Source organism: Lagopus leucura, unplaced genomic scaffold, assembly GCF_019238085.1.
Source record: "Lagopus leucura isolate 7727_CA_CO unplaced genomic scaffold, USGS_WTPT01 Super-Scaffold_73, whole genome shotgun sequence".
NCBI lineage: Eukaryota > Metazoa > Chordata > Aves > Galliformes > Phasianidae > Lagopus > Lagopus leucura.
In genome coordinates, this window is record NW_024962252.1 from 72,371,105 (window position 1) to 72,397,367 (window position 26,263).

Below are 26,263 nucleotides of genomic sequence, written 5' to 3' on the forward strand. Positions count from 1 at the left end.
CTTGTTTACAATTTGAGTTGTCATAAATCTTTTGAAATGTACTAGAAAGTCTTCAAGTATTCAGATTAGTTGCTTTAAAAGAATTGCTCTATTAACAACTGTTTGTGATATCCAAACAACTATTCACCAATTTTTGTATTTGACTGATACATTTTACTCACTAAAAGGAGTGAAAAGTTTGTTCCTTAAAATGCTGTGCAAGAATAGTGATAGAAGACATGGATGAACTAAAAACGGTATTTGAAGTAGTTTTTTGTGGAGCGCATGTGATTGATTAAGCTAATGGGAATCCTTTTCATGTCACTTTTATTGTCCCTATATGCAGCTGTGGGACAAGTTCTCAGGAGGGTGATTCACAAAACCAATGTCCATTGTTAAAATACATCTGTAATTTCCAAAGGGAAAAAAAAAAAAATAAGGGTAAGGTTTCTTACTGATCTGAACTATATTTAATTAATATTTGACAGTATTCTGTCTTTAGAAAAATGTGGGTTTTTTTGTGGATTTTTTGTGTATGTGTTAAAGTAATCAATGAGTCGATGGTATTTCAAACTTTGAGAAAGCACTTTGTTCTTAGTAACAGAAATCTTGCTTGTTATTTGGTCTTTAGCTCTTTAAAAATTAACTGCGGGTATCACCTCATTTTATTTTATTTTCTGTCTTGGGTGTTAGTATAACTTGCTATTGTCTAAACACATAGCTTATACTGAGAGTTCGTTTTTTAATAACCTTATTAAATAGATAGCAAAGACATAAGGAGCCCCCCTCCAGGACCTTTACTGATCTTACCATTTTACTCTTGTAGCAGATAACTAGGTAGTTAAAGTGTTTTCATTCAGAGAGTGATGTGGGCTGACCTCAGACAAAGACAGACATATTTTCAGGGTTGAGCCTGTCTGATTAATTACAAATGCCTCATTGATTTCTCATCTATGAATAGCTTGCTTGCCTCATGATTTAGGATCCCCAAGAGAGACATGCTTCATCTCTAGTATACTCATTTGCTTCTTCACTGCTATAGTCTGAAAAGTTTTTATTCACTGTGAGGCAGATATCCCTGCTGAAAAGCAGTGTCTACTTAGTCTAAACTTCATGAATGTTTTCTATGATATATACATCCCTGTACAATAAATTCCTCACAGGAATCTGAAACTGCTGGATTCAGTGTGTAATCAGTTGCTAATGTAACCACTACTAGGAAGGTTTGTTACTTTTGTCATCTTAAGTTGAATTTTGAGATGTTACTGCTTATCAGTGTATGGCAAGAGACAGATATATATATTTTTTATTTCTATTGAAGACATGAATGTAGATTCTGAAGAACATGACAGCTGGAAAAAAACAAGATCTATTACTGTTCAGAAGTAAGTTGAAGCATTTTACCAGCCAGTATTCTACTAGAGGAGCCTACAGTAAATACTGTCTGTCCTTCCCTCTAGCTAGTTTTTTCCAAGTTATCTTGTAGGGCCGTAATACCAGTTGGTGATATTAAAAGAAGTTTGTTTTTTTTTTTTTTTTTTTTTTGTCTTTCCAGTTTGAAGCATCATTTACCATAGCACCCAGACTTCTTGAGCATTTTATAAGTCATTTAAAAGCAGTTTGAAGAAAATACTGTTTGTGGTTGCTTGGTGTTTTCTGTTATTAAAAAGACTGCTGAAGAAACAATTCTGTACATACTGTGTCATGGAAATGAGTTTTGAAAACATGAGTCTTGAAAGGAAGGCTAGGAGATACTAGTACATATTATGTCATTGGGCAGTAGGTGGCAAGCTTTGCTTTTCCTTCTACTTAGGTTTTATTTTCATGTTGCACAATGTCAGAATTTTGAGAAGAGTGGTTTGAATTCCCTGGAATATGTCATTTATTGGCAACAGATTCTTTGAAGCATCTATGTTCATTGTGTGTAATTGTCTTTCTATTGAATGCTGAAGTGAAGCCTTCTTTCCTCAAATGGCAGATGAATACAAATCAATACGTGAGCTCTATTGTATTCTCTTATGGCTTCAGAAGAAAGATTACTAATACAAAAATTAAAAGCAAATGAGTTGCAGTCACAGTCAGCCCCATTTGATCTCTATGCTTCTCCTGTACAACTTCTATGTAGCATGCTACAGATACGAGGTGCTGTACTCAACACTGTATCCCTTTCAAAACATTTTCTCTAAGTGACATTTAGACTTCTAGTTCTGTAACTAGTGGCTAAGAAGAAAAATTACTGATGTTCAGTTCCTTGTGGTACGTTTAGTGCCTATCTTGTGAATTCCTAGCCTGAGATTGCTGTCCTTGCAAAACTCAGCCTGTTCTGCTGGTGTGTTGGGTTTGGCTGGGGGGTAGTAAAGCAACAGCAAAGTGCACAGCTAAAGCTGTTGGGTATGTAGAGGAGAAAGTGATCAGTGCTTGTACTTTGTGGGTTGCCATTGATGCCTTATTTCTGTTTAGGCTTCTTGCCTTGAACTCATCACCTGATGTTGTATGGATTAGCAGCTGGCTGTGCATCTGTACCAAAGATACAGGGTGCCCAATACCTCTTTTCCTGTACAGTTCCTCTTAGCTGTTGTCCAGCTTAGACATTCTCTCCTGTTTTCCAGAAGAAATCTACCTGTTAGACAAGGTATTTTTTTCTGAGTTTTCCCACAGTATTGGAGTTCTTATTGCTTTGCTCTTTATATCTTTGGCTTTTTATACTGGAGTAAATTTTAAAAAAATAAACAAAACAAAACAATGGTGGCACCCCTCTCATTTTCCTCTGTCTCTTTCTCATGCACATAGTTTATAATAATTTTTTTCTGAGAATAATTAGCTGTGTTGAATCTTCTTGATTCCCAAACTTAAACATAAAAATATAGATGATTATATAATTATGTTGTCCTAGAAATTACAAAACAGTGATTTACAGTGTTCTGTTTTGTTTTGTCAGAGGTTTCTGCACAGGGGTCTCTGTGAGGCTTTGTGTCCTCACATTGTCTCTGATGAAAATCAGAAGCATTTTGGGCCTGAAAAGTGGTTCAGCTGTAATTTGAAGGCATGGTTGACTTAATTGCTGTGGCAACACTGGGTATACGTGAAGGATCCTTGGCATCAACCAGAACTGAAACCCAAGACTTTTGAGACCATTCTGATACTGCAGCTATTTTCACTTCTGTGGTCTTTGGCAGTGCTATTGATGTATGTGTGCTAGAACAAGAACTGGTTCAAAGGTAGTTACTCATCTCTTTCCATTGCCAGGCATTGAGTCACCCCTCAAGAGCACCTCCATTCATCATTCTAGGGGAATGTAGTCATTGGGTTGAAGGAGCTGAAGTCACTGTTTAGTTGAAATAGCTGGTCTCCATCAGGACTGAAATCATTTCTGTTTGTGGAGATGATTTTGTGATGACAGTGATATCAGTCTTAGTCCTGGTGTCCTTTTGGAACTGTGCTGGCGCACATTTTAATACTCTTGGCCATGCAGAGTTGGAATGTTTATAAAGGCAACTCTGCAAGTTTTTATTGTGATCTTCGGCCTTTCTCTCTGAGGCCTATTCTTTAGCTTTCTAACAACTGGAGCACAAACACAGAGTCTTTTGTTTAGCTTACTCCAGTGAAGCAGATTCTGTCTGCAAGCTAAATGATAGTTTGTAGTTAACTCTCTTGGACTGAATATTCTTGCTGTTACTGAGATTGTAACAGACTTAGGTCTAAGTGGAGTGTTGGACCACGGCCTTACTAGGTATTGTGTGAAAGGCAGACAAAACCAACTTTGTTACAAAATAGGCTGGCGATCTGATAGGTTCATTGGACTCATCTTGGTATGAGAAGTGTGCAGCTGATGATGGCAAAGTGCCTTGAGGGAATCCTTTTGTGCTGTGGTTGACAAAGCCCAGTCTCTTGTTCCAACTTGTTTCTAAGATTGTTTTTTATCTGAACACTTGTGAATTTGATCATGCCTTTGTCCTTTCAATGGTCCTTCCAGGTTATCTTTGTTTTTCTGGTGGGTAGAGACCAATGTACTGCTGAAAGGTCACTGCATATACAGTGTACTTCATGTGGCACGGTGTTTTCTAGCTGTGGTTCATCAAAAGGAGTTGGCTGAACTTTTGGTGTAAGTAAGCTTGTGGCCAGAAATTTCAACCAGTACCCACCAGAAAAACAAGCACATATTGGAAGTAATTTTGAAAGGATGAATTATCACCATCATGAGGTTCAGTTGCACAGTTATACAGTTGGGATTATTACAGTTCCTGAGATGACACTGCCTAGCTGTGGGAGCATCTTGTTTTATCCATACTAGAACTATGATTTAGCAAAGTGTAGGTCTTACAGGTGTTTGAAGACATTGCATTTTCATTAATGCAATTAAGAGAAAAAGGCTTCTCAGATAATCATTTTGATGCAGTGACTTGCATTATACGCAGCAACTTCAATCTCAAGGCAGCTAAAGCTTAATCTGGATGCTTATCTTGGCAGGAGGTTAATGTGTGTTTGGAGGAGGAGGAGGAGGTGTGTTTGCAACAGCTGGTTGGTTTATATCTTTATCTGCCTTCATAGCACCATTTGCCTGAGGAGAGCTTCAGTGCAAGAAATGGCTGATCAGTGCTGGAGTAATAATGGGTGAATGTTGTTGCACTTCACTCCTTCGCAATTTCCTATATTATTAGCGTAGAATCATAGAACTGCTCAGGTTTGAAAAGACTTTAAAGAACATCAAGTTCTACTGCAACCTAACCATACTACCCTAACTCAAATAACCCTCTGCTAAATCATGTCCATGAGCACATCCAAATGGTTTTTAAACACATTCAGGGATGGTGACTCAACCACCTCCCTGGGGAGCCTATTCCAGTGCATAACAACCATTTCAGTAAGTTTTTCCTGATATCCAACCAAAACCTCCCCTGGCACAACTTGAGGCCATTTCCCCTTGTCCTGTCACCAGTGAAGAGACCAACACCGCTCTCGCTGTAAGCGCCTTCCAGATATTGGAAGAGAGGAATAAGGTTTCCCCTCAGCCTCCTTTTCTCCAGACTAAACAGCCCCAGTGCCTTTAGTCACTCCATGGGGAGCATATTGTCCAAGTTCTTCACCAGCCTTATTGCCCTTCTTTGGACCTGCTCCAGCACCTCAATGTCCTTTCTCTACTGAGGTGCCTAAAATACAGATAATATCATCTTCAGCTGAATGCAAGGATCAAGCAAATATACTAAGGAGAGTCATCCAGAACCTTCCTTATCATTCAGCCATGCCTTAACTAAGTCAGGAATCCAACACAGTCATCATGACAATTAGGAAGAAAACAGTATGAGTCAAGACTCAATCAGTTCCAAAGAACTCACTGTGTTTGGTTCACTTCTCCAGGCACTGTGCATAGATTGTAAGAAATGGAATTAAAAACATGTCCCACGTCAATGATAAGGAAAACAAAGCCCTGTTTGATGCATTTATTTTTTAATGGTTGATAATTGTCTTATCTAAGTATGTATATGTATAGATCTGTGTGTGTATACACAATATTACATAATAGGTTGTTTTCACACACAACTTCCAGAAGTTAAACAAGATTCTACCTGTCACGTCTAATGATGTATTGGTGTTAACTGACTGTTCTCTAACTTTTATCTGTGCTACAATTTGAATTGGATCATGAGAGTCCATCATAGCAGGAAGCATATGGACATTTCTCAGCTTTTTCAAGTTGGACACAGATGAGAAGAATTAATTGAGAATTAATTCTCTGGCCTTTTCTGCATGATCCTTTAATACGTGGCTTCCTGGGTCTAAGGACCCTTGGGCAGGCTTTTGGTTTCTTGACTTTTTCTAACCAGCTTTTTTTTTTTTTTTTTCACTTATTATCTTTAAAACTCTTAACTGCTGTAGTGAATCCTCTGACTTCTATTCCCTCCTTAAGAATGTTAACTCAAGGCTCGTTTTGTTCAGTCCTGTAGCGTCTCTTCAGTGATAACATTTTAGTTGAATTCTGTATGCAAGTTAGGTCAAACCAAGATTCTTTTTGCTTCTGAGTTCCTGCCTCACTGATCTGTGAAGATGTTAACTGTGTAAAAATGAACAAACAAAAAATTGTCTTGCTCTTGTGCTTTTGTTTGGAGTTAACTGAAATTTCATATTATTATAGCTACTTTGTGGCTTCAGAGATATGGTCACTGCTGCTATCTTGAGGAGCTGGTAATACAGCCTTAATACTCTTTCCTCTAGTGGAAATTGAAGTCTCCAAGGATGCTGTTAGTGATTTGTCTAATTTGCTGATCTAATTTGAGAAGCTTCTCTTTAATAAGTAGCATCACTCTTCCAGCTTCCACTTTTTTTTTTTTTTTTTTATCTCCCTATTTGTTTGCCTTTCCTATGGTAGGAATGCTTCCTTCCTAATATGCCTGTATAAAACTGGTCAGTCTTTCTCCACTCTCTTTCTTGAACTTGTATGCACTCATGCTTCTGCATGAAATACTACAATTTGATTACCTGCTCTATCCCTGTTTGAACAACATACTGCTTGTTCTGGATGCTTGTTACTGTTACTAACTTCTGCTTTCTTTTGAGTATGCTGTTTTTGCTAATAGTGGGTGTATTGTTCGGAGATGTGCACCTTCTTTCCCAGTCTTTTACTTAGGAATATCACAGTAGAATTTTTAAGTGCCATCAACTTTTGTTTTAAATGGAGTTTCTCTCTTCTGTGGAACTTTCTCCATTCCAGTTTTTCACAGATGTGCACTGTGCTTACACTGCCTTCTGGGCCATGCACTGAAACCATCTACCTCTCTGGCTCCTTGTTTTTGCATTGTTGCTAGCAAAAAGCTTCAAACTTTAGAGTATGAAACAAATACATTTTCATTTGCCACTTCTGTAATCATCTTTACTGACCACTGGACAATAGTATCTGATTCCAGAATCCCTTTTAGCTTTAAGTGCTTTTAGGGATTGACAATACTGGGGAGTACAAAGTTAAATTACATACATTTCTCTGTATGAATTTTGCACTGGGAGAGCTTTTTTTTTTTTTTTTTTTTTTTTTGACCATTTAAATGTTTTATAGCCTGTATAGGCTTTTGGAAGAAGTAATTATTGGATATAAAGCCTGTTCATTGAAGAATGATCTGAATGATCTCTGATATGGATTCTATTCTGAGTTCTGCGTGGTGGATGAGGATGGCTCTAAAATGGATGCTTTTGGCAACGTAATTACTGTGAGGCTGTGTGTGCCTTATAAGTAGTGATCTGCATCAAAAGCCCTGGTTTCTCTCTTGCTTCACGCACTAGAACCTTGAAGATCTAAAGTAGCAAACAACTGCTGTTTGCCCCAGTCCTGGCTGTACCTCCTTATTGCTTTGAACAGCTTTTTTTTTTTTTTTTTTGTTATTATATAATGCCTATTTGAGAATTTCAGCTGTTGCACACATGCAAGTCCTTAACAAGAAATCAGCCACTCATCTTCCCTTTTCCAGTGTTTCAGAGGCTGTTCTCTGCAGGAAACGTTTTACATACTGAAGTATTTTCCTTCTGTTGCAATGTGGAGAGCTAATCTATGTTTTGGTGGGTTTTTTTGATGTGTGGTTTAGAAATCCAGTAAATCCATAAATTGCATTTACTTTATTTAATTGATCTGTTTCTCCAAGTTGGATTAGAAAGAGGTGTAATCCACAGCTGTAATCTACAGCTGTATACTGAGAATATCTCCAATGCAGATTCAGGTGATAGGGACTGAAGATGAGGTGGTAAAAGGAAAGCAAGGTGCTTAAATTGGTGACTTTTTCCCATTCACTGCCAAATTTTACTATTATTAAGAGAGAAAAAAGGATGAACACCTAATTCTGTATGCAGCAACCTTGTGAGGGCTGATTCCAGAGCAGTCTGTCAGTACTTCCTCACGTAACAGCTAGTCTGGTTGGGCATTCCACCCCCTTTTCAAATTCCCTCTGGAGAATGGAGATGCAAGTTATTCCAAGCTATTTCTGTAGCTGGCTTTCCGTTCTATTGGGGAGCAGGTTTTCCTTCTAACTGCTTATGTTAACAGGGTCTTAAAGAAAGGATATGTATGCAGTTTTCCATAGTCTTGCTGTCAGGCAGTTATTAACACTTGTGGAGAACTGCTTTGGTGGACACTGCTGTTTCTTCTCCAGTGCTGTGGTTATAGATTGCTTTGAATAATTCTAATAAGGAGCTGCATGTGGAACCTTCCATCCAAGAGAGTGAAGAAGTCTGGACTCGCTGTTGCAAATGCAGTTTTCCCTGCAATGTTTGAGTGTTTTACAGCAAAAGGAGAAAATCTTCAACCTACTGCATTCTTTGCTGGAATACATATAAATATTTTCTACCTTCTGTAATAAGTGCTTTAAGTTTATCCAAGGATAAGAATATAAGCTAGGCCTGGTAGGTACAAACAAGCCTACAGTTCATTTGACCTAAACTGCTCTGTGAGGATGCTGATGTCTTATCCTTTTTTTCTGTAATGTGAGCTGCATGTGCTTTTTCTACAAGATGCACAGTTTCCTCTTATGAGGTAATACTGCTGCTATCTACTTAACTGATATTTACTTGTACTGTGTTGTCATTAAAGATAAATGAATTACCTTAGAGAAACTTAGTGATTAACTATTGCTCATCTTCACTTTCTCTTTGGGAAGTCTGTTCCTCTTTCTTGGAGCTCTTCGTCTTTGACTCAATTTCTTCGTGTGTGTATTTGGCCTGTTTGATCCTTGCACTGTAATTTCTGCCATGCTGTATATTTTTGAAGCATTTTGCATGGCAAGGCTGGAATCCTCATTGGAGGTTTACTCTGTAGTAGTATTCTGAAAAGGTAAATCTTTAAGGCAAACAAAGAGCAGATAATACTCTCCCTTTTCTGTATTTTAAAGTTTAGAATTGCAGCCACTGCTAGCTGTTTTGCTTGCTTGTAAATGGTTTCAAATAGCTTTTTCTTAGAACAGCCATTTTAAAGTTATTCATAGTAAACAAGGTTGTTCTAAGAAATGATTGAGCTTACAATTGTTTAAAAAGTAGCTATGGAAACTAGCTGGTGAGTCTCAGTTTTAAAATGAGTGTTCTTTGCTTTCATTGGCTGTGCTCCCTTCTTGAGAATGTCATGCTTCATGTGCACTCTGCAACATTTTCAACTAATTCAATTTTATTTTTATGGGCAAAATATTTGTTCTTATTAAGATATGTTGAAGTCTTAAAACATAAAGCTGTTGTGTGGTGGTGTTTTTTAAGCTGTGCAATCAGGAATATAATATTTCTGTTCCAATGTGGAAATGCTAAAATCCACTCCTCCTTAGGTTTGGCAAAAGACAGCTTCCTTCTTGAAACAAGACCAGGTGTGCCAGATTTCGGTTTGAGTCTCATAAGCTGATGAATTCTTCTCAGCAAATGTTACAAAGCGTGTCCAGAATGCTCTAAGAGTTAGGAACTTGGGCTTAGAAGTGCAGAGTTCAGTAGGCATGATTTTCACTTTGTTAGATGGCACTGTAGACAATGCACCTCCTAAGACCATTTACTTTCTAAATGTTGTTATCTAAGTAAAATGAATAGTCTGTTATTTTCTTGTTATTAAAAAAATTAAAATAAAATGGGGGGAACTATCTGGTCTGAAAGAACAAGACCAAAGAGATAATAAAGAAATGTGTGGTAATAGCAAGCTTTTCTTTTCAGTATTTGGCTACAATATAGTAGGTGGAAAATTCTGTGAGAATGTGTGTGAAATATCTCATTTCTCACAAGAAAAATTCAAAGTCAAAGTTCCTTTTAGATGCTGAGAGGGGTAGATTGTAGGTCTCTGCTTAATAGTTGTCAAGTTGCTTGAGATATTGAACTTGGTGTGGCTTTGCTAAGCTTGTCTCTTGATAATATTTATGAAGTTCTAAAATACAAGTGACTCATATCGGAAGTACTTCATGTTCTGATTACACAGAACATAATATGAAAGCATTAAAATGAAAGCTTTTGAAAACTTTTCCAACTGTATAGAAAATACTGCACATGTATTTTTAAATCTTCAGTTTCTTAAAATGACAGTGCTTGCTTCAGAGCTTTTGATCATACTTAGTCTAAGCTGTCAGAAAATTTTTCAGTTGTACCTTTAAACACATGCAGTTGGTTATAGTTATGGTCTTTACTGTGGTTATGTGCTTCAGATTATTAATTTCACGTTCAGTTGTGCTGTGTATCACCGTGATGTTCTTCTGAAAATATATCATCTTAATTGCCAAACTTACTACACAGAGTTGAATTTTTTAATAGAGATATGTTACTTCCAGTGTCACCTTCCAGCTTTTCTGTTCCTTCTTACTTCTCCTGCATTCTGGGAAGAGGACAGGGAATAATACACTTGCCTGCCTTGCACAGTTTAAGTCACATGCAAGTCTTGTACAGTCTATTTGTTATAATTTTCTCTTTATTTAGGTCACTTAAGCAAAATAAAATCATCAGTTGCAGGCAAACTGACAAAAAAATGTTAGTTTCCTACAGAGAGTCTTAGTTCATAGGAACTACACTTGTGAAATCAAGTGATAAGTAGGCCAGAAATATTTTTTATTCTTCATTATCTTTAAAAATTAAGAATGAAACACTGGGAACTACACTGCAGAGAATCATGCAATATACAGTAGGGATGAGAACTATGGGCTGTTGTACAGTCAGATGCAGAAGGGAATGCAAGAAAACTTAAAGGTCTTTTCTAAGAATCCAAACATTTTCAAGATCCAGCTGATTTATTTTAATTTTATTGCTAGAAATTGCTGGGTACCTTGTGCTTTTGAAACTGAACAGGTTTTTCTGGTGCTGGTGGATTTTTGTCTTTAGTTTTATCTGGAAGGTACTTAGCAATATTTGTTCTCAACTAAGTGCTAAGTGCCTTCTGCTCCATCAGAAATGGAAAATGTAAGGAAGTTGCTCTTCAAGAACTTTGCATGGAAGTTGTTACTTCAGTGTATGTAGATTCTTAGGTGTGAAAAATAAGCCATTATACAATAGCAGTTGATATGGTGATAAAATCATAGAATCATAGAATGGTTTGGGTTGAAATGGAGTTTAGGATCATGTAGTTCCAACTCCGTGCTGTAGTCAGGGACATCTTCCTCTATACCAGGTTACTCAGTTTAATCCAATCTGGCCCTGAGAACATCTCCAGGGAGGGGCCCAGTGAGGTGGTTGTCGATCTGGTCCAGTGTCTCATCACCCTCACAGTAAAGAATTTCTTCTTAATGTCTAGTCTAAATCTATGCTCTTCCAGTTTAAAACCACTTCCCCATGACTAGTCCCTACGTGCCCTTATAAAAAGTCAGCTTTCCTGTAAGTCCCCTTTTGGGTATTGGAAGGCTCCAAGCCTTCTGTTCTCCAGACTGAAGAGCTTCGATTCTGTCAGCCTGTCCCTGCTGGGGAGGTGCTCCAGACCTGTGATCATCTTCATGGCCCTCCTCTGGACCTGCTCCAACAGTTCCATGTCCTTCTTGTGTTGGTGGCCCCAGACCTTGATACAGTACTCCAGGTGGGGTCTCACGAAAGCATAGTAGAGAGGCAGAATCACTTCCCTCATCGTGCTGGTCACACTTCTCTTGGTGCAACTCAGGATGTTGTTGGCCTTCTGGTCACTGTCAGCTCATGTTGAGTCTTTCATTGACTGACACCCCCAAAAACTTCTCTTCAGGGCTCCAAAATGATTGAGGCCTTTAACAGAGAAGAACCCACACTGTGATTTTACTGTCTTATGGGTGCTGTGGTTTTCATCTCCTTTCTCAGAACTTGTCCTCCTCTCAGATACAGACCTTCTCTCAGAAATACAAATGAGAAAGGAAGAAAAAATAGTACTGAAATTTACAACTTCATGGTCTCAATTTGAATTTGACCACCTCCTTACCCCTTCCACTGATTTATATGCACAGACAGAATATGTAAAATCTCTAGGGTTTACACTCTCATTTGTAAGGGCAGTGACGATCATCCTTCGTGTTACAAATTTGGTCTGATGAAACTATTAAGCTGTGCCTTCAAGGAAGTTGAGAGCAGAGAGAAGGAAAATCCAAGTCCATTCTTTCTCATCTGCTTTCCAGTGATAATGCTTTTTGGACACAGATAGGAGAGCTGCAGGCTGGGGAAGCCAGACATACCAGTATTTTGCAAGGATTCAGCTGATGTGGTCTATCACATGGTGGCTCAATCCCAGCATGAGAAAAAAGGAAGAGTGATTGAGTGTAATGTTTCCTGTAATCAGAGGCACTGTTTGAAATAAAGCTGTTCTCCCTGTTTACAGTCTTACTGATTTGTGCTTTGCTTTTGTAAGATTAGTTTCTTCTCCAAGCTCTGTGGCAAAAGATATGGACCTTACAAGGTTAAGCTTTCAAGCATTTTTCTTCTTTGAAGTTGAACTTAGTATTTCTTTGTAGTGTTGTGTATATACGTTACAGATATTGGTGGGGGTGGGAGCAAACACATGTAAAGCTAACACACACATCTATATATATATATATATATATATATGTATATATATATATATGTATATACACATCTATACCTAGATAAACATAAACCTTTTGAGCTAAGGCTGCCCATTGTGTCACAGGAGAAATCTGCTGGTTGAAACAGAAGTGAAGTTGGTCGATGTACCAAGTCCAACTTGACATATCTCCCTTGGATGGTGGACTGTAGATTTAGGAAGTGCCTAATGGTGGTATAGCTACTTCCTCCAGTAAAGTGAGAACTGATCTCGTGATGGCAGGCAGCCTGATCAGCAAGTACCAAGGGAGATCATAGGACTTCTGCATCCTCTAGTGAGCTGAAAGAGGACAGAATCAGTATCTTTCTCACTCATGTGTCTGTGAGTGCACGTAGGGGAGCTGACAGTTTGCATATTCCTGATTATGTCATACATCATCTGGTATGCCTGTAAACATGAATTGACAGAGAGGACTGAGGCAGTTAAAGAAACTAAGCCCGAAGTAGCATTTAAAGAACTGGACATGAACAGCAACTGCTATATCTTTCCTCCTTTCCAAAGCATTGTTAAGCTCAGGGATTCTGTACAGCTGTTCTTTTTTATTGTTGGTGATGTGTAAGGGTAGGAACCTACAGTATTTGTTGCTGGAGCCAGCATCTCTGAGGAACGAGAACTGCCAAAGGGCTGTGAAGGTGTCAAGAAATACCATCTACATGAATGTTTCAGCACTGGAAGTGGGAAGTATGTGCTCTCCATCATCAACGTTCAAAGTGGCTAAGAGACCTGAAGCATACAGTGGTGTTGGGTTTGCAGTTGTACCCACAACTTTTTGAAATTTTTTCTTGTTTTATTAAGATAAAGATTAAATTGATTCATGTCAAACCAAGGACTGCAGAATTCTTACAGGCTTTTTGGATGTGATGCTCAGCATAAGCCTCAAAAAGGTCTATCCGTTACAGGTGCTGGTTCCCAAAAGTTCCTTAGACAGCACTGCACAGGGCCACTGAAGAAGTGTAATTTGCAAGGCAGCTGACACCACAGAATGAGTTGTGATTCATGGTTCTCAACACATAGGCTTTTATCAGAGTGATCTTGTGGTGGTACTAGTTTATTTTGCTGTTATTTCTACCATGACAAATTATCTCATTAGATTGTTTGCTATATGTATATGTTCTAGTATGTGTGTAAGGTTATCCAGTCTCTCTGTGATTTGACACGCATTGGCCAATACAGAAGAGATTATTTGCAATATTTGCATGGTTTTTGACAGTAAGTCATCAAGCTAAAGAAGATGGATATCAGATGCTAGCTAAAATGATGTTTTTAAACCAATGTAGTTGTAGATTTGAGTTATGCATCTGAATTGTTTCATACTAATTTCTGTAAATGTATGCTTTCCACAGGTAGTTTTTCTAGGAAATATGAGAGCATAAATAGTATGTTATAAACACCTATTAAAACAACAACAAAAAAAAAAACAACACAACAACAGAGAAATAAAAAACAACATACACCCCTAAATTTCTAAAATCTTTGTCTAAATTTCTTAAAATCTATTTTCATGCTTCTAGCTGGCAGTGGTGCTGCAGCAACTTCTAACTAACTCATACGCGTGTCAGCGGTATTATTTACTTAATGTATTCATTTCTTATTTGATTGTTCACGTAGTTCACTAAGCAGTAGGTTGTTTCCAGATGCAGTCTACATTTTCTGGCTTACTGAGCAGTCACTGCGTGTTTTAAGATAATTTAAATTAGTTTAATGTATTTAGGAGTTCAAGCATGTATTTCTTTGAAGTCATTAACAAGGAAAAAGAAAAAGAACAGATGCCGCAGACACTTCAGTATCAAAGAACGTGAAGAGAAACTGCTAAATTGAGCCCTAAGGTTTTAATTTCAAACACCTTATAACCTGTCCATTTTGTAGTTCTGACTTGCTGGAATGACAGTATTCATCTTACATTAAAAAAAAAAAAACCCTTATGCAACAGAGGGGAAAAAAGTAGTGTGAAATGTGGTTTGCCTTATGCCAGTGTATTATACAAACCTGCAAGTCACAAACTTCAGCATCTTAAAGTACATGCAGCAGTAAGGCCTGTGAGCCAGAGTTAAGGGCTGGAGCAGGATCAGAAAGAAGGCATGTAGGGGAAGCAAAATCTGAAAGGCAGAGAAAAAGAAGCAAAGTGAATTTTTGAGGAGAAATCGGAGACATCCTTAAAAACCAGAGGAATGCCTCACAGTCTTCAAATTTACCTACTGCAAATAGGAAAACAAGCTATTCCTAGACCTCTGGAATGCAGTCTGGGCTTTTGGTCACAGTATTTTTTTAATTTTTTTTTTAAAGTAGGCAAAGTGGTTTGGAATAGGAGATCAAGTTCTTCCAGACACTGTTGGTTCAGATGTATGTCAGAAATTCTTTATAGCTGCTTTCTTGCAAGCTGAATTGAGCTGTAGTTGGACTTCTTTTTATGAAAAAGGAATTTGATTGTTTTTGTATACTTTATCCCTGTGTTGATCACAGGCTGAAGTCGAGGATACAGTGTTCCTTAAGTTTGTTTGTATTTCACTGCATTCTGGGGTGGCAAATGTGGGTTTAGGAACTAGGATGGGGAATGAAGAGTAGTTTTACTTTGTGTTTTAATGCTGCTTAAAGGCAGCTCCATGTTGCATCTACAAGTTTTAAATCCAAAGATTCAAAGCTGCATTTAACAATTAACAAACTCCTGGATGAAATGGCAGCCAGCAATGAAGTAAATGAGAGTTCTGCTTTTGACATTACTGGAATCAGGACTTCATGGGATTAACTGGGCAACAAATCATATTAAGAGCAATTTAACGGTTTCAGTATTTCTCACTACGTGTGTAGACCACTGTACAATCTTAAAAACATTTCACCATTAAATACTTTGCAGCATCTCTCTGAGTTGTGATGTAGATTGTTGTTTTGTGGATACATGAAAGAGAAGGATAAAAAAAATGCATACCTATTCTGACCTTTTTATTCTAGTTTCACAATCTCTGAAGTAAATAGTGTAGTAAGATTGCTATTAAAATTGAGATTTGAGGCAGCTTTCATCAGTAACATCACTGCACTAGGTAAACTTCTACCTATTTTAAAAATAACTGAACATATTGTTAATCGCAGCATTCTTTGGACTCACTAGCAATTGAATGTTGTCATAGTTCAGTTGAAATGTACCATCACCTTTAGTTCTGTAATTTTTGCCAAAAATTATAACCTGCCTCAGAAATATTATCATCTCTATATTATTTGCATTTGCTTTCTGAAAGGTTTTAGCAGTCAGTTTTCCAGCAAACAATTTTTTTTGCTACTGTAAAGTTAAGCAAGTAAGTGAGAAAAAGATGGTCCACATCTATGTCTAGATTCTTCGCATCTGGCTTTTCAGTTTACTTGGTGTATGAAATTTTGTAGTTATCTATAAATATGTTGAGTTAATGTTGATGTACTGCACTTTTTCTTCCTTTAATGTCTGAAGTTAAAAGATGTATTGTGCCTTTCCTTCTTCTGGGATGCTGATCTAGTAGGGATATTCTTTAAGTGCTGCCCCTGGTAAGATTCAAGCAATTATTCACATAGGAATAACTGACTGTATTTGGTGTCCATTATTAAACAAGCTGACAATAGTGTTCTAGTGGATTTTAATTACTGACTGTGGTCTCTAGTTAAAAGTATAAATAAGGCACACTTATTGTTAATTTTTCACCCAAGTTCTTTGTCAGTATTCTTTCTGCAGAGGAATTTTCCAGGATGTGACAGTGAATAAATCTTCATTACTTCTTGTAGCTTCAGTCAGTTAGCTGTGCTTTAGTTGGTTCTTTACTTCTTCTAAAGTGACTTTCTATACCAGGGATGTTGTACTCACAAGATCCCTGATATAGAAAAAGGATTAAACAAACAGTATTAAAGCTGCCTCTTATTTATGACATAGTATCTTGTAGGCTTAAACACAATTTCACCAAAATTACTCATCTGAAAATAGATAGTAGTGCAGCAAAATTGTGTTTTCATTACATGCGTACACTTTTAACGAACAGAGAATTTTGTGGTTGAAGTCAGGACTTAACTAAAGTTTACTAATAACTTTTGTAATTGCTTTCCTCTGATTGTGCATGAGTTTAGTACCTGGATTGCTTAGAAAATGTATTTGCGTGATTTGATGCTCAAACTATTTACATACGTGTCACAAGGCTTTGGGAGATCCTGATCCCCAGAGTTAGCCTTCTTGGTAAGTGTGACTGCGTGCTCTTGTCTCCCCTTTCCTGCTTCTTACTGCAAATAGAAACATTCCATTTTTGTGATGAATTTAAACAAAGGATAATCTTTGTTACTCAATTTTGCGGTATGAAGAAATAGGCCATCTGAGTTGTTTATCTAGTTCAGCTAAGAAAGTAGTTATATATTTTGAAAGTTTAGATGTTGTAAGTGTTCTTGGCCTAATGCAAACATTACTTCTACCTCCAGAACTTTTCATCAGTTATCTTTCCACCATCAGAGATACAGCATAACATGTACTTTTTTCCCCCTTTCTTCCTTGCATTGCTTCCAGTGTTGGCAGATGTGGCCGGCAGCATGTTTCTGTTGCATCACTTGACATTATGTGGCCACTGTGGAGGAGAACTTGGATACAAATTTTGGTTCTGCTCTTCCCTCCCCACCCTCTTGCCCCAATTCTCCATCTTTAGGATTGCTAAATTCTGTGGTGTAATTTAGTATGAGCCGTCCCTGGCAAATGGCAGAGATTGTATCCTCTAGGCAGTGCAGTCTGTCAGAGCTGCTTACTCCTGATATAGTATGCCAAAGAGTTTCTTCTGAGAACTATATGTACTGAAGCTGGAGTCTGGACTCAGTCTTGAATTTTCTAAGCTTGATTGCTATCATTGTGCATTTATTTTACTTTTTTTTGTTCTTGTCAATTTAGAAATCCTTCAGTAAATGTGGTTCAGATGGTTGTCACAGAATAACATCTCATCATTCAAACATATGAAGGCATGGTTTATTCTCATGCAATGAGCATGTTGCACTTTTGGTCTATAACAGTTGGACAAAGTCAGTGTTACACTACATCTGCTAGTAGTTACTTACATATGAAATCAGCGTGCATTATGAAGGGGTAAAAATGCTCTGACGTGCTCTGGCACATTTGCTGGCACATCCTTACAATGAGAAAATTAAGACTTGATAGTAATAATTATTATTTAAGAAACTTGTATGCTTAGGAATTTTTATTTTTTTTTTTCATGCAGTCTTCTCATAATAGAATTCTAGGGATGCTCATCTTCCATTTACATTTGTTACATCCTCAGAAGCAAACGTGATCAATATTTCATAACAGTTCTTTATAAAACTGATTGTGCAGAATGTGAAAAATACATTTCCATTATAATCTGAATTTATTTTTGATTAAGGGTTATTTTTATATCTTTGTCATACATTTTCTAAAGAATTTTGCTCTGTAACTGAACAGCTTCCCTCTGCCTGGGTGTGTCACTGGCTCTGTTTTAGCTTTATTGGTATCAGTGCATTGAAGTCCGTCCTTGCTCGTTGTATACAGAAGTACTTTGAGTTTTATCTTTTAATCCAGTTTTGTACACTAGGAACTTCTGCTGTGGTTATGCTCTCGCCTGGTTGGCTGCAGTGAGCCTAGACATCAGTAATGCTTAAGTTCAGATTGTGCACTGTTGAACAAGAGAAACAACTTCATCTACTTCACACAGGTCTAACTTATAAACCTACAAGTGATTCCTTTTTTTTTTTTTTTTTTTTTGACCCCTTCTGAGAAGCTGTCATTGCAGCAATGAGATCATATTTTCGAAGCAGTTTTCTTGACATAAGCTGAGAAAAATCTTTCTGCTGGCATATCTGTATCTACACAAAGTCTTGATGGTGTACTTACTTGCTCATTGCATTAGTTTCTTCATAGTCATTATTTTAACCATCAGAATCTCAAAGATTGTCCAAGATTTTTCTTTACTGGCATACGTTCTTTTGATTTGTTACACTCCTAAATGACAGACTTATGTTTAATTCAGACAAGATCATAAGTTTATTCTCAAAATGAGTTTAACTTGCTTAAATATATACTGTGCATAAGGCTAAATTAAATTTGAGGGTTTCTGAAAGCGTAATACACTTCTAAACCACTTATTTAACTAGAGTGAGACATTAAGAAACCATGTATGTGTTAGACTTCAAAAGGGTGTACCATAATTAACATGTATCCAAGAAAAACATGTGAATCTGTTCTATCTCTTTGCCTGTTTTAAGCTTGCAGCACTTCTATTATTTAGGCTTTCTTAGTGGGCTCTTGTAAGATAAGTCTTCAAAGTCTTTTTGAATTTCAAGTAAATTATATCAGCCAACTGTCTGCTCTTTGGTTTAATATACTCAAGAATTTGAGTAGATTAGTGATGCATGGTTTTTCCTTTGAAGCAGCTGTGCTCATTTGTTTTGCTCTTTATTGTACAGTATCCACTGTGGGAATGTATATTTCTATTTTTAAGTGTCATTTCAACATACCTTTCTAATACCAAAGTCTGTCTCATGGGTGGATAAGATAGAAATTATCACTAGTTCATGCATCTTCATCAGAGTTTTTGGTACCTTTAGTGTCGGCATAGTGTTTTGTAACATGGCACTAGTACTATGAAAACAAAAGCAATTTTGCAGTAGCAGTTTCAGCTTTCAATGATCTGGTTAAGTATGTTTTTGCTATTGAGTACTGTATTTCATCTTGAGTCGCTGTTACAATATAAAATGCCCCAAAGGTCAACTTTTTAATGCAAAAATTTGTGAATTTGGTAGCAAGTCTTCTAGAATCTGAAATTGTTAAGGAGTTTAATACCAGCAACATTCAAGAAGACAAAAAAAATGGCTTTTGGAAATCTGGGAGTATAAGAGATGGCTGGAAGGGTGTGTGTGTGTGTGTGTGTGTGTATACACAGACACATATATGGCTGAGAACCCATATTAAATCATAGAGACATTGAATTCATCTGGAATCATGAAGAGTTTTGTTGGCTAAATGTTGGTGAATGTATGTATAAAGTAATTATTTGTGTCTTATTGTTGTTCTTTTTAGTGCATGAAGAAGAAAGTTTGTAAATTTCTGTTAGTGTGGGACTATACACTCATGTCAGTTTCTTGTTTATGTTTGTATCATATTTTCCTAACCTTCACATATACTGCTATGTGTGTTGGTCTACACTGAGAGTAGTTAACAGTCTATGAAGGTTTTGTAAGTTTGCATGAATTGTATTTTGGTGACATCTGGGAGGGAAGTGGACCAAAATTCTGTGTTCATCTTATTCAGATGAAAAGATCTAGTAGGAGAGCTTTCCTTCTTCTCAATAATTAAGTGTAATTAACATTTATATAATCCAGTACCTTTCCAGGAGTGTTTTACAAATTAAATGCTTGAATGCTTTAATTTGAGATATGCTTATCTGCTTTTGCATAAACTGTATGCAAGATCTGTAGCTTCCATTGGATTGTGTGACAGTACATGTGCATTTGTTTGTCGTCCTTCATATCTGTATATTCAACTGCCAGGTTTCTTCGAAACCTTTTTGTGGTTATTAGATGTAGGAATAAATCTTTTCTCACTATCCTAGAAAATTCAGTTTAGTACTTCTCTTTAGAAACCTGGAGGAACGTTTGTAGTTTACATATTTCAGTTTATTACATTGTATGCAGAAGATGTAGTGGATCAACGGAATCATGGTTTCGTGATTTAACTGGGAAACACTGCTAGTTCATAGAGCTTTAGTTCAACTATTTCACCAGTTTATGGTGGCAAAAGGGTCCTGTCTAACCTGTAAGCAATACAGGTGAATCTACAAATACAAGGCTAACTTTATTAGCAGACATTTGAGAGTAGATCATTGCTGCAACTGTCTTCAACAAGAGTTTGACCACTGAAATTGTATTTAAGTTGAGCACAACTTGTAGTTAGGGATATTTTTACAATATATGTGACTCTTTCTTTTTTTAAATCTCGTACCAGATGAGGTATGTTTATTAATCTTTAGTAAGATTTATAGCATTACTTCCCTTCCAAAGCAAATCAGTTTGATCGTGATCAGGTAAGATCCTGCATGGTGTAAATAACACCTGTACCTTGGTACATAAGTAAAAACAAATAGTAAAACAAGCAAACAAAAACTGAATAACCTGAAGGCATTGTTTGAAATTATTTATTCATATCTAAGCACTGATATTTGCAAACTGTAGCCTCAGGAAATCTTCATTACAATGGCATAAAGCTGAGGTAGGTTTATGATGAAAATACGATGTTATTCTTGGGCAGGCATTCCTCAATATCAGGTTTGCAATGTTTACCATGAAAGTCAGGGGCAAAGTTTTCATTATGCATTAATACTTTTTTGTATGTAAAATACACTTGGTGCAGAATTTTTGTGATGGTGAGAAGAAAGAAAAGGTTGAACACTTCCTCTTTCATCTTTTGTGACTGGAAGTACATTATAAAATAGGCCATGCTTTCTGAGTCTGATAATGTTAAGGGGCTTTGAAGAAATTCTGTATGTTCTTCATTGGCTGAGAAGTTAGATTTTTTTTCTTGTATCTTAAACTTAAAAAAAATAATAATAATAAAAATAATAAAAAAAACCAAACAAACAACAGACAAGCAACCAAAGGAAGAAACAGCTGGCAAAGGTCAAGCTGAACTGGTAATTTACTGCTGGTAATTTACTGCTGGTAATTTACAGGACAGCAGGCTTTTAGTTCTGTTCTCATGCCTTTAAAACTGTCCCGCATGTTTTCTTTATATCATATCATAATTTTAGAATGTGCTGGGTTTTCTTCTCCATTTGGCTGTTAATTCTGAGTCTGGGGTAAGGTAGAGAAGAAGGAATTAATTTCTAGGTTAAAATTATTAACAATTCAGATAACTTTGTTTTTCTTTCAATTGTTGCTAGCTGGGAGCCAAGCAGGGAGCATGTATCAGACTCACAGTAAATAAAATGAAGAAAGCAGTCTGAGATAGGCTTGTCTTATTTAGTCTAGACAGTACTTTCCATTCCAAATGTTGCTGGTTTCATTCCTGCTTGCCAGAGTTACTCTGATACATAGCATTCCTGGTCTGCTATTATCAAGCAAGAGAGCTTTTTTTTTTTTTTTTTTTTTTTTTTTTTTTTTTTTTGCATAATGATTAGCTGGAAGTGTTTGTTCTTCCTCTGCAGTATTCTTGTAACCTTTTTAGCTAGTGTCTGTAATTTTGTTTGCTGAAAACATGCTTAGACATTTATTTGACATCAAAACGTGTTTGACATCTGTCTTCTGTACACTTTAGAGCTATGGAAAATTTTTAATCAAGCTTATTGAAGTTAATGTCAGTTTTGACCATTTAGTTGTGAACTACCAACCAAATTAGTGACATAAGCCTACGTAATGCAACAATCTTATTTAGTCTTGGCTATTTCATGCAAAATTTAAAGATCGAAACTATAAATTGCATCTTTGTAACCTGTACTATGGGGAGCATTAATAGTACTTTAGTATTTTTGTTGCAACAGTGCCTGAAGGCTCATCTTGGTTGTGTAATGTTGAAATGTGCAGTAAGCAGCGTTGCAAAGCTGGGAAGCAATAAAATTATTTTGGTTGTGGTGATGATTGTTATTTATAGATGAGAGCTTTTTAAGTGTAATGGCTGTGAGTTAAGTATGCCTTTCATTTAAGTCCTAAAAGCCTAGATATGAGTGTCTGAGACCTACTTTGACTATCTCCTTGTCTGTGGTAGCAACAGAGCACCACTTGTTTCTAGTGGCTTTGAATCCTGAGGAGTTATAAGGAAATTTTTATCATGCTACTTGTTCTTTAATTTGGATATTCAAACAGTGACAGTCAGTGCCTGTATTACTACTCCATGAGAAGGATTGTCTTGTGCTTTTTACGGGGGGTCCCTGGTGCAGCTGATATGACTGTGGATGCAGCACTGGAGTTCCCACAGTATGACAGAAGCTGCATGAGGGGCTCAGGCAGAGATCCAGAGCTCAGCCTTTCAGGAAAGGGAAGAAACATTTGTGCTTGCAGGCTGGGAGGAATTTGGCAAGTTGGCACTAACAGTTGTAGCACCAAATGATTTTCAGAGAGTTGTAGTAGAGCTGCTAACATCTTTTCCAAAAGCATAATAGGTCCTGGGGTGATTCCTGTACCAGTCATCACAGTTAGCTTCACAACGTCCCTTTGGATTATAAACTAACATCTTTAAGAGCCAGATCACGTTGAGAAGAATTTGAACATCAAAAGAGCAGTCACAACGGAGGGTTCTCATAAATGCTTTGATATTTGACCCTATCAGGAATTAGACTCAAGCAAGACTAGTCAACTGGTCAGATGACTGGCAAATACATGCTGCTAGTTAGTACACATCCATGCTAGCAATGGATGTCTGGTGCTGAGCTGTTCTTAAACATGGGGAGAACTTTTATGCATACCCAAAATCAAGATCTTTGGTAGTTATGTGTGAAGAAGATCAAATCTGACAGAAAATGTGCAAGAGTCTAGACCACTTTTCATTGCAAACTTGGTTTCATCTTCTGCTTTTCAATTTTAATGCTGCAAACTTGTTGTAAGATTTCCCTTTAATACAAGAGTAGATTATTTAGTCCCTAATGAAACTAAGAGTACCAACATAGATGTGCAGTGAAGATACTTCCTTTAAAGAAGGAGAGTTTCTAGAGTAGGGAACTTCTGTATACTTCTAAGAAAACCACTCTCTGGTAGAACAAAACGTATTCTAGTATTGCCCTAATATTAGTTAGTTAGAAAGCTAAATGGGAATGAAATCAAGGAAGAAGATTACCTGAGAAGTAGGAGACAACTGTCTTAGTAAATTTCAGCTTCTAGTGTATAGCATGCCTGTCTCTGGTATGGTATGAGGCATTTGGTTAGGTTTTGGATTTATATTGTAAGTGTAGTGATGGAATCTGTTGTGCGTTGATGGGCTTGGTCTGCAGTGTGGCTGGATATGTAATAAAAAGTAACTTTTTGCAACATGTGTCAGCCTTAACAGGAAGCAGGCATTGAAATGGCAGTGTCTCTCTGGATACAGTCAAGAAAGTAACAACATTAAACTTAAAGCAAATATAAGCAGCCTCTAAAAGTTTGCTGCAATGTGTGCTTCTGTACGATGTTGACTTCTGTGACCATGGCCTGCTTACACATCGTCTGGGAAAAACTTGCCCTCTGATGTCCAGGAGCAGGAGTGGATGGATACGCTGGCTTACAACCTGTGGAGAAACAAGTTTGTGCAGGAAGGATTGTGTTGACTTGTCTAGGAAATCAGTCATTACTGTGGCACGGCTTTCTCTCAGGTTGAGGCATTCTTGCTGATACCTTGTCAAGATGAACCTAACCTCCACTATCACTGATGGCTCTCTTTGATCTGGTATGTGGGAAGCTTGAAGACAGCACCGAAAGTATAGTATTTTCTCTTAATCTTGGAAAAGGACTTCTCCTGAATATACTGCATAAGCACTTTATCTGAAAAATTTGACTCTAGAGATAGTACAAAGAGTTAAAGTTTCTGTTGTTTATCAGAGTACTAATTTTCTGTACTAACAAATAAACTTTTCTAGAACTGATCCAAGTTAATAACAGTCTGTAGAACAAAACTCTGTTGTTTGTTCTAACTACAAATCCACTGGCTGCAGCAGTTACTAAGCATCCTCAAAAGACGTAACTAAGGAATCAGACTCCAATTGTAGGTAGATGGTTCTGGAGTCATCCGTCTTGTTGCTCAGCTGAACCTTCCTCAGTCTTACTGCAGTGGGGAAGCATTGCCTATTTCTTCTTCTAAGGGCAGCTATTTACACTACAGAGCTGTGATTCTTTGAGGGGTAGCTGTTATAAATCCCATAATTTCCCCATATTTATGCTTTACTGACCAAGCAATCCCTTAGCTTAGTAGAAGCGCTCACATCATCCCACTCTTTATGCCTTCATTTGGTAATGTAATCTTAATAGCCACTGTTACTAAGTTTAGTAGTTGACACTATTCTGTTGAGGAACACACATCTCTGCAGTATGATCTACACTATCTACAAATTATTGAAGAATTGCTATTGCTGGATTTATTAACAAAGGCTTCCTATTACTACTTGCTGGACAGTGAAACCCTGTAGCCCAGTACCCTGAAATAGCTTGCATTTTCATTGCATGTGGCTAGCAGCTATGTGACTTACTCCCTTCTTTGTTTATTGTTGAGTGGTACTGTGGAGTGTGAGAAGGCCAGTTTCTGTGTTAGCAAAGAAACAGTTCCTGCTATAAGTGGTATATGGGTAAATAACTGTGGTTTCTGGGAATAAGGAGAGGGGAATTCCAACTAAAAATTGGAACAGTCTTGTGCAGTGAGGTTTAAGGGAAGAATCTAATAATGCAAGTAAGGAACTGCAATTGTCAGTGAGAGAATCAGTGAGCTTGAAGGAATTATCTTGTTTGATAAGAAGAGGAAATAGTTTAGCTCTGAAGGGAAGCTGTGTGGTTATAGGACAACTGTTAGAGATGCTCACTGGTGCAGACAAAGAGAAAGATGGGAAAGTGATGCGAGCTGGGAAACAGAGAGAAACCTTCTGATGAGATAGGGAAAAAAAACTCATCAAAAGGGAAAGGGAAGCACAAGAGAAGCAGCGTTCTTACAGGTAGAGTGATATGGTGGGGAAGGAAACTAACTTCCAGGGATCAGAGGGAAATCCATCTGGGTGCAGTTTTTACTTTCCACTCCTGGTATGCAACAACAGTTGCACAAAACACAGATGTTTAATTGCATTGCTGTTTCTCTGACCAGTCCGGAAAGTATGTGCGCCAACAAAGTTGAGCTCCAACTCATGGTTTTGAGTAGGGCATTTCTCACTGTTTTCTGAGATTTCTTCCCATTTTCATGATACTTCTTTATCAGAAAAGAGGTGATATAATCCCTATGGTCTTCATATGCCTAAGTGCTTGTTGAGCTGACAAGACAATTAAAATGTTAAATGCATGGAAAATTGGGTGCTTAATTAGAAGCTAGTAAGTTTCCCAAATTGACTTTTGAGAGCTTGGAGTACAGATGAATTTGTCTTAATTTTTTTTTTTACCAGTTGGTTTGAAGTCTAACTTATTAATACTTACTGTGTCTCTTCTGTTTTTTTTCCTTAATCAGGATGATACCACTTTCATCTCAGACACTGATGATGAATCTTCATCATGGCCAAACACAGGAATATGTGATCAAACCCAAATATTATCCAGTAAAGAAAGTGATTTCAGGAGAACAGTCCACTGAGGGCTCATTACCACTGAGACTCGGCCAAGACCAACTTGCGTCATCTTTTCAATGTAAGTACAATTGCAAAAAGCATACTATAAGCCTCTTTTATTTAAGATCCTGAAATTTTTTATCTGTTCACCTGAATTGCAGTAATACTTAAAGACGAAAAGAAAAAGTAAAAAAAAAGTAAAAAAAAAAAGTAAAAAAAAGTAAAAAAAAAAAAGAAAAAGAAAAAAGTAAGTTAATTAGACAAGATAATTCTGAGATTAGCAAAAGCTTCAATATTGTGCATTCTGCTGAGAGACAAAACAGATTTCCTGGATGAAAAGAAAAATTGAACCTCATTCACTGTTGGACTGTCATAATGCTGTTTCTAGATGATAGCTTTTCCTTCAACGTTTGTTGAAGTAGGCATAGTTGAGAGTGTAGTCAGCTTAGGATGACAGCTCCCTTCTATATGATGGATATCCTTCTTGGAAAATTGGAGTCTAGGACTCTCATTGGTGACTGTTTTTCTCTATATTTAATTTATTATGTGTTTATGAACTTCTACACAGTAT

At 37.1% G+C, this 26,263-nt stretch overlaps 1 protein-coding gene across 5 annotated transcripts in view; it reads left to right on the forward strand.

The window, feature by feature from the left end:
• LTBP1 (latent transforming growth factor beta binding protein 1) overlaps positions 1-26,263 on the forward strand; it is a 178,860-nt gene that overhangs the window by 22,267 nt on the left and 130,330 nt on the right. For all 5 annotated transcript variants that reach the window (XM_042881769.1, XM_042881815.1, XM_042881787.1 and 2 more), the window contains one exon: positions 25,596-25,771. In XM_042881769.1, the coding sequence (XP_042737703.1) occupies positions 25,596-25,771 (176 nt within the window). The remainder of the gene's footprint in view (positions 1-25,595; positions 25,772-26,263) is intronic.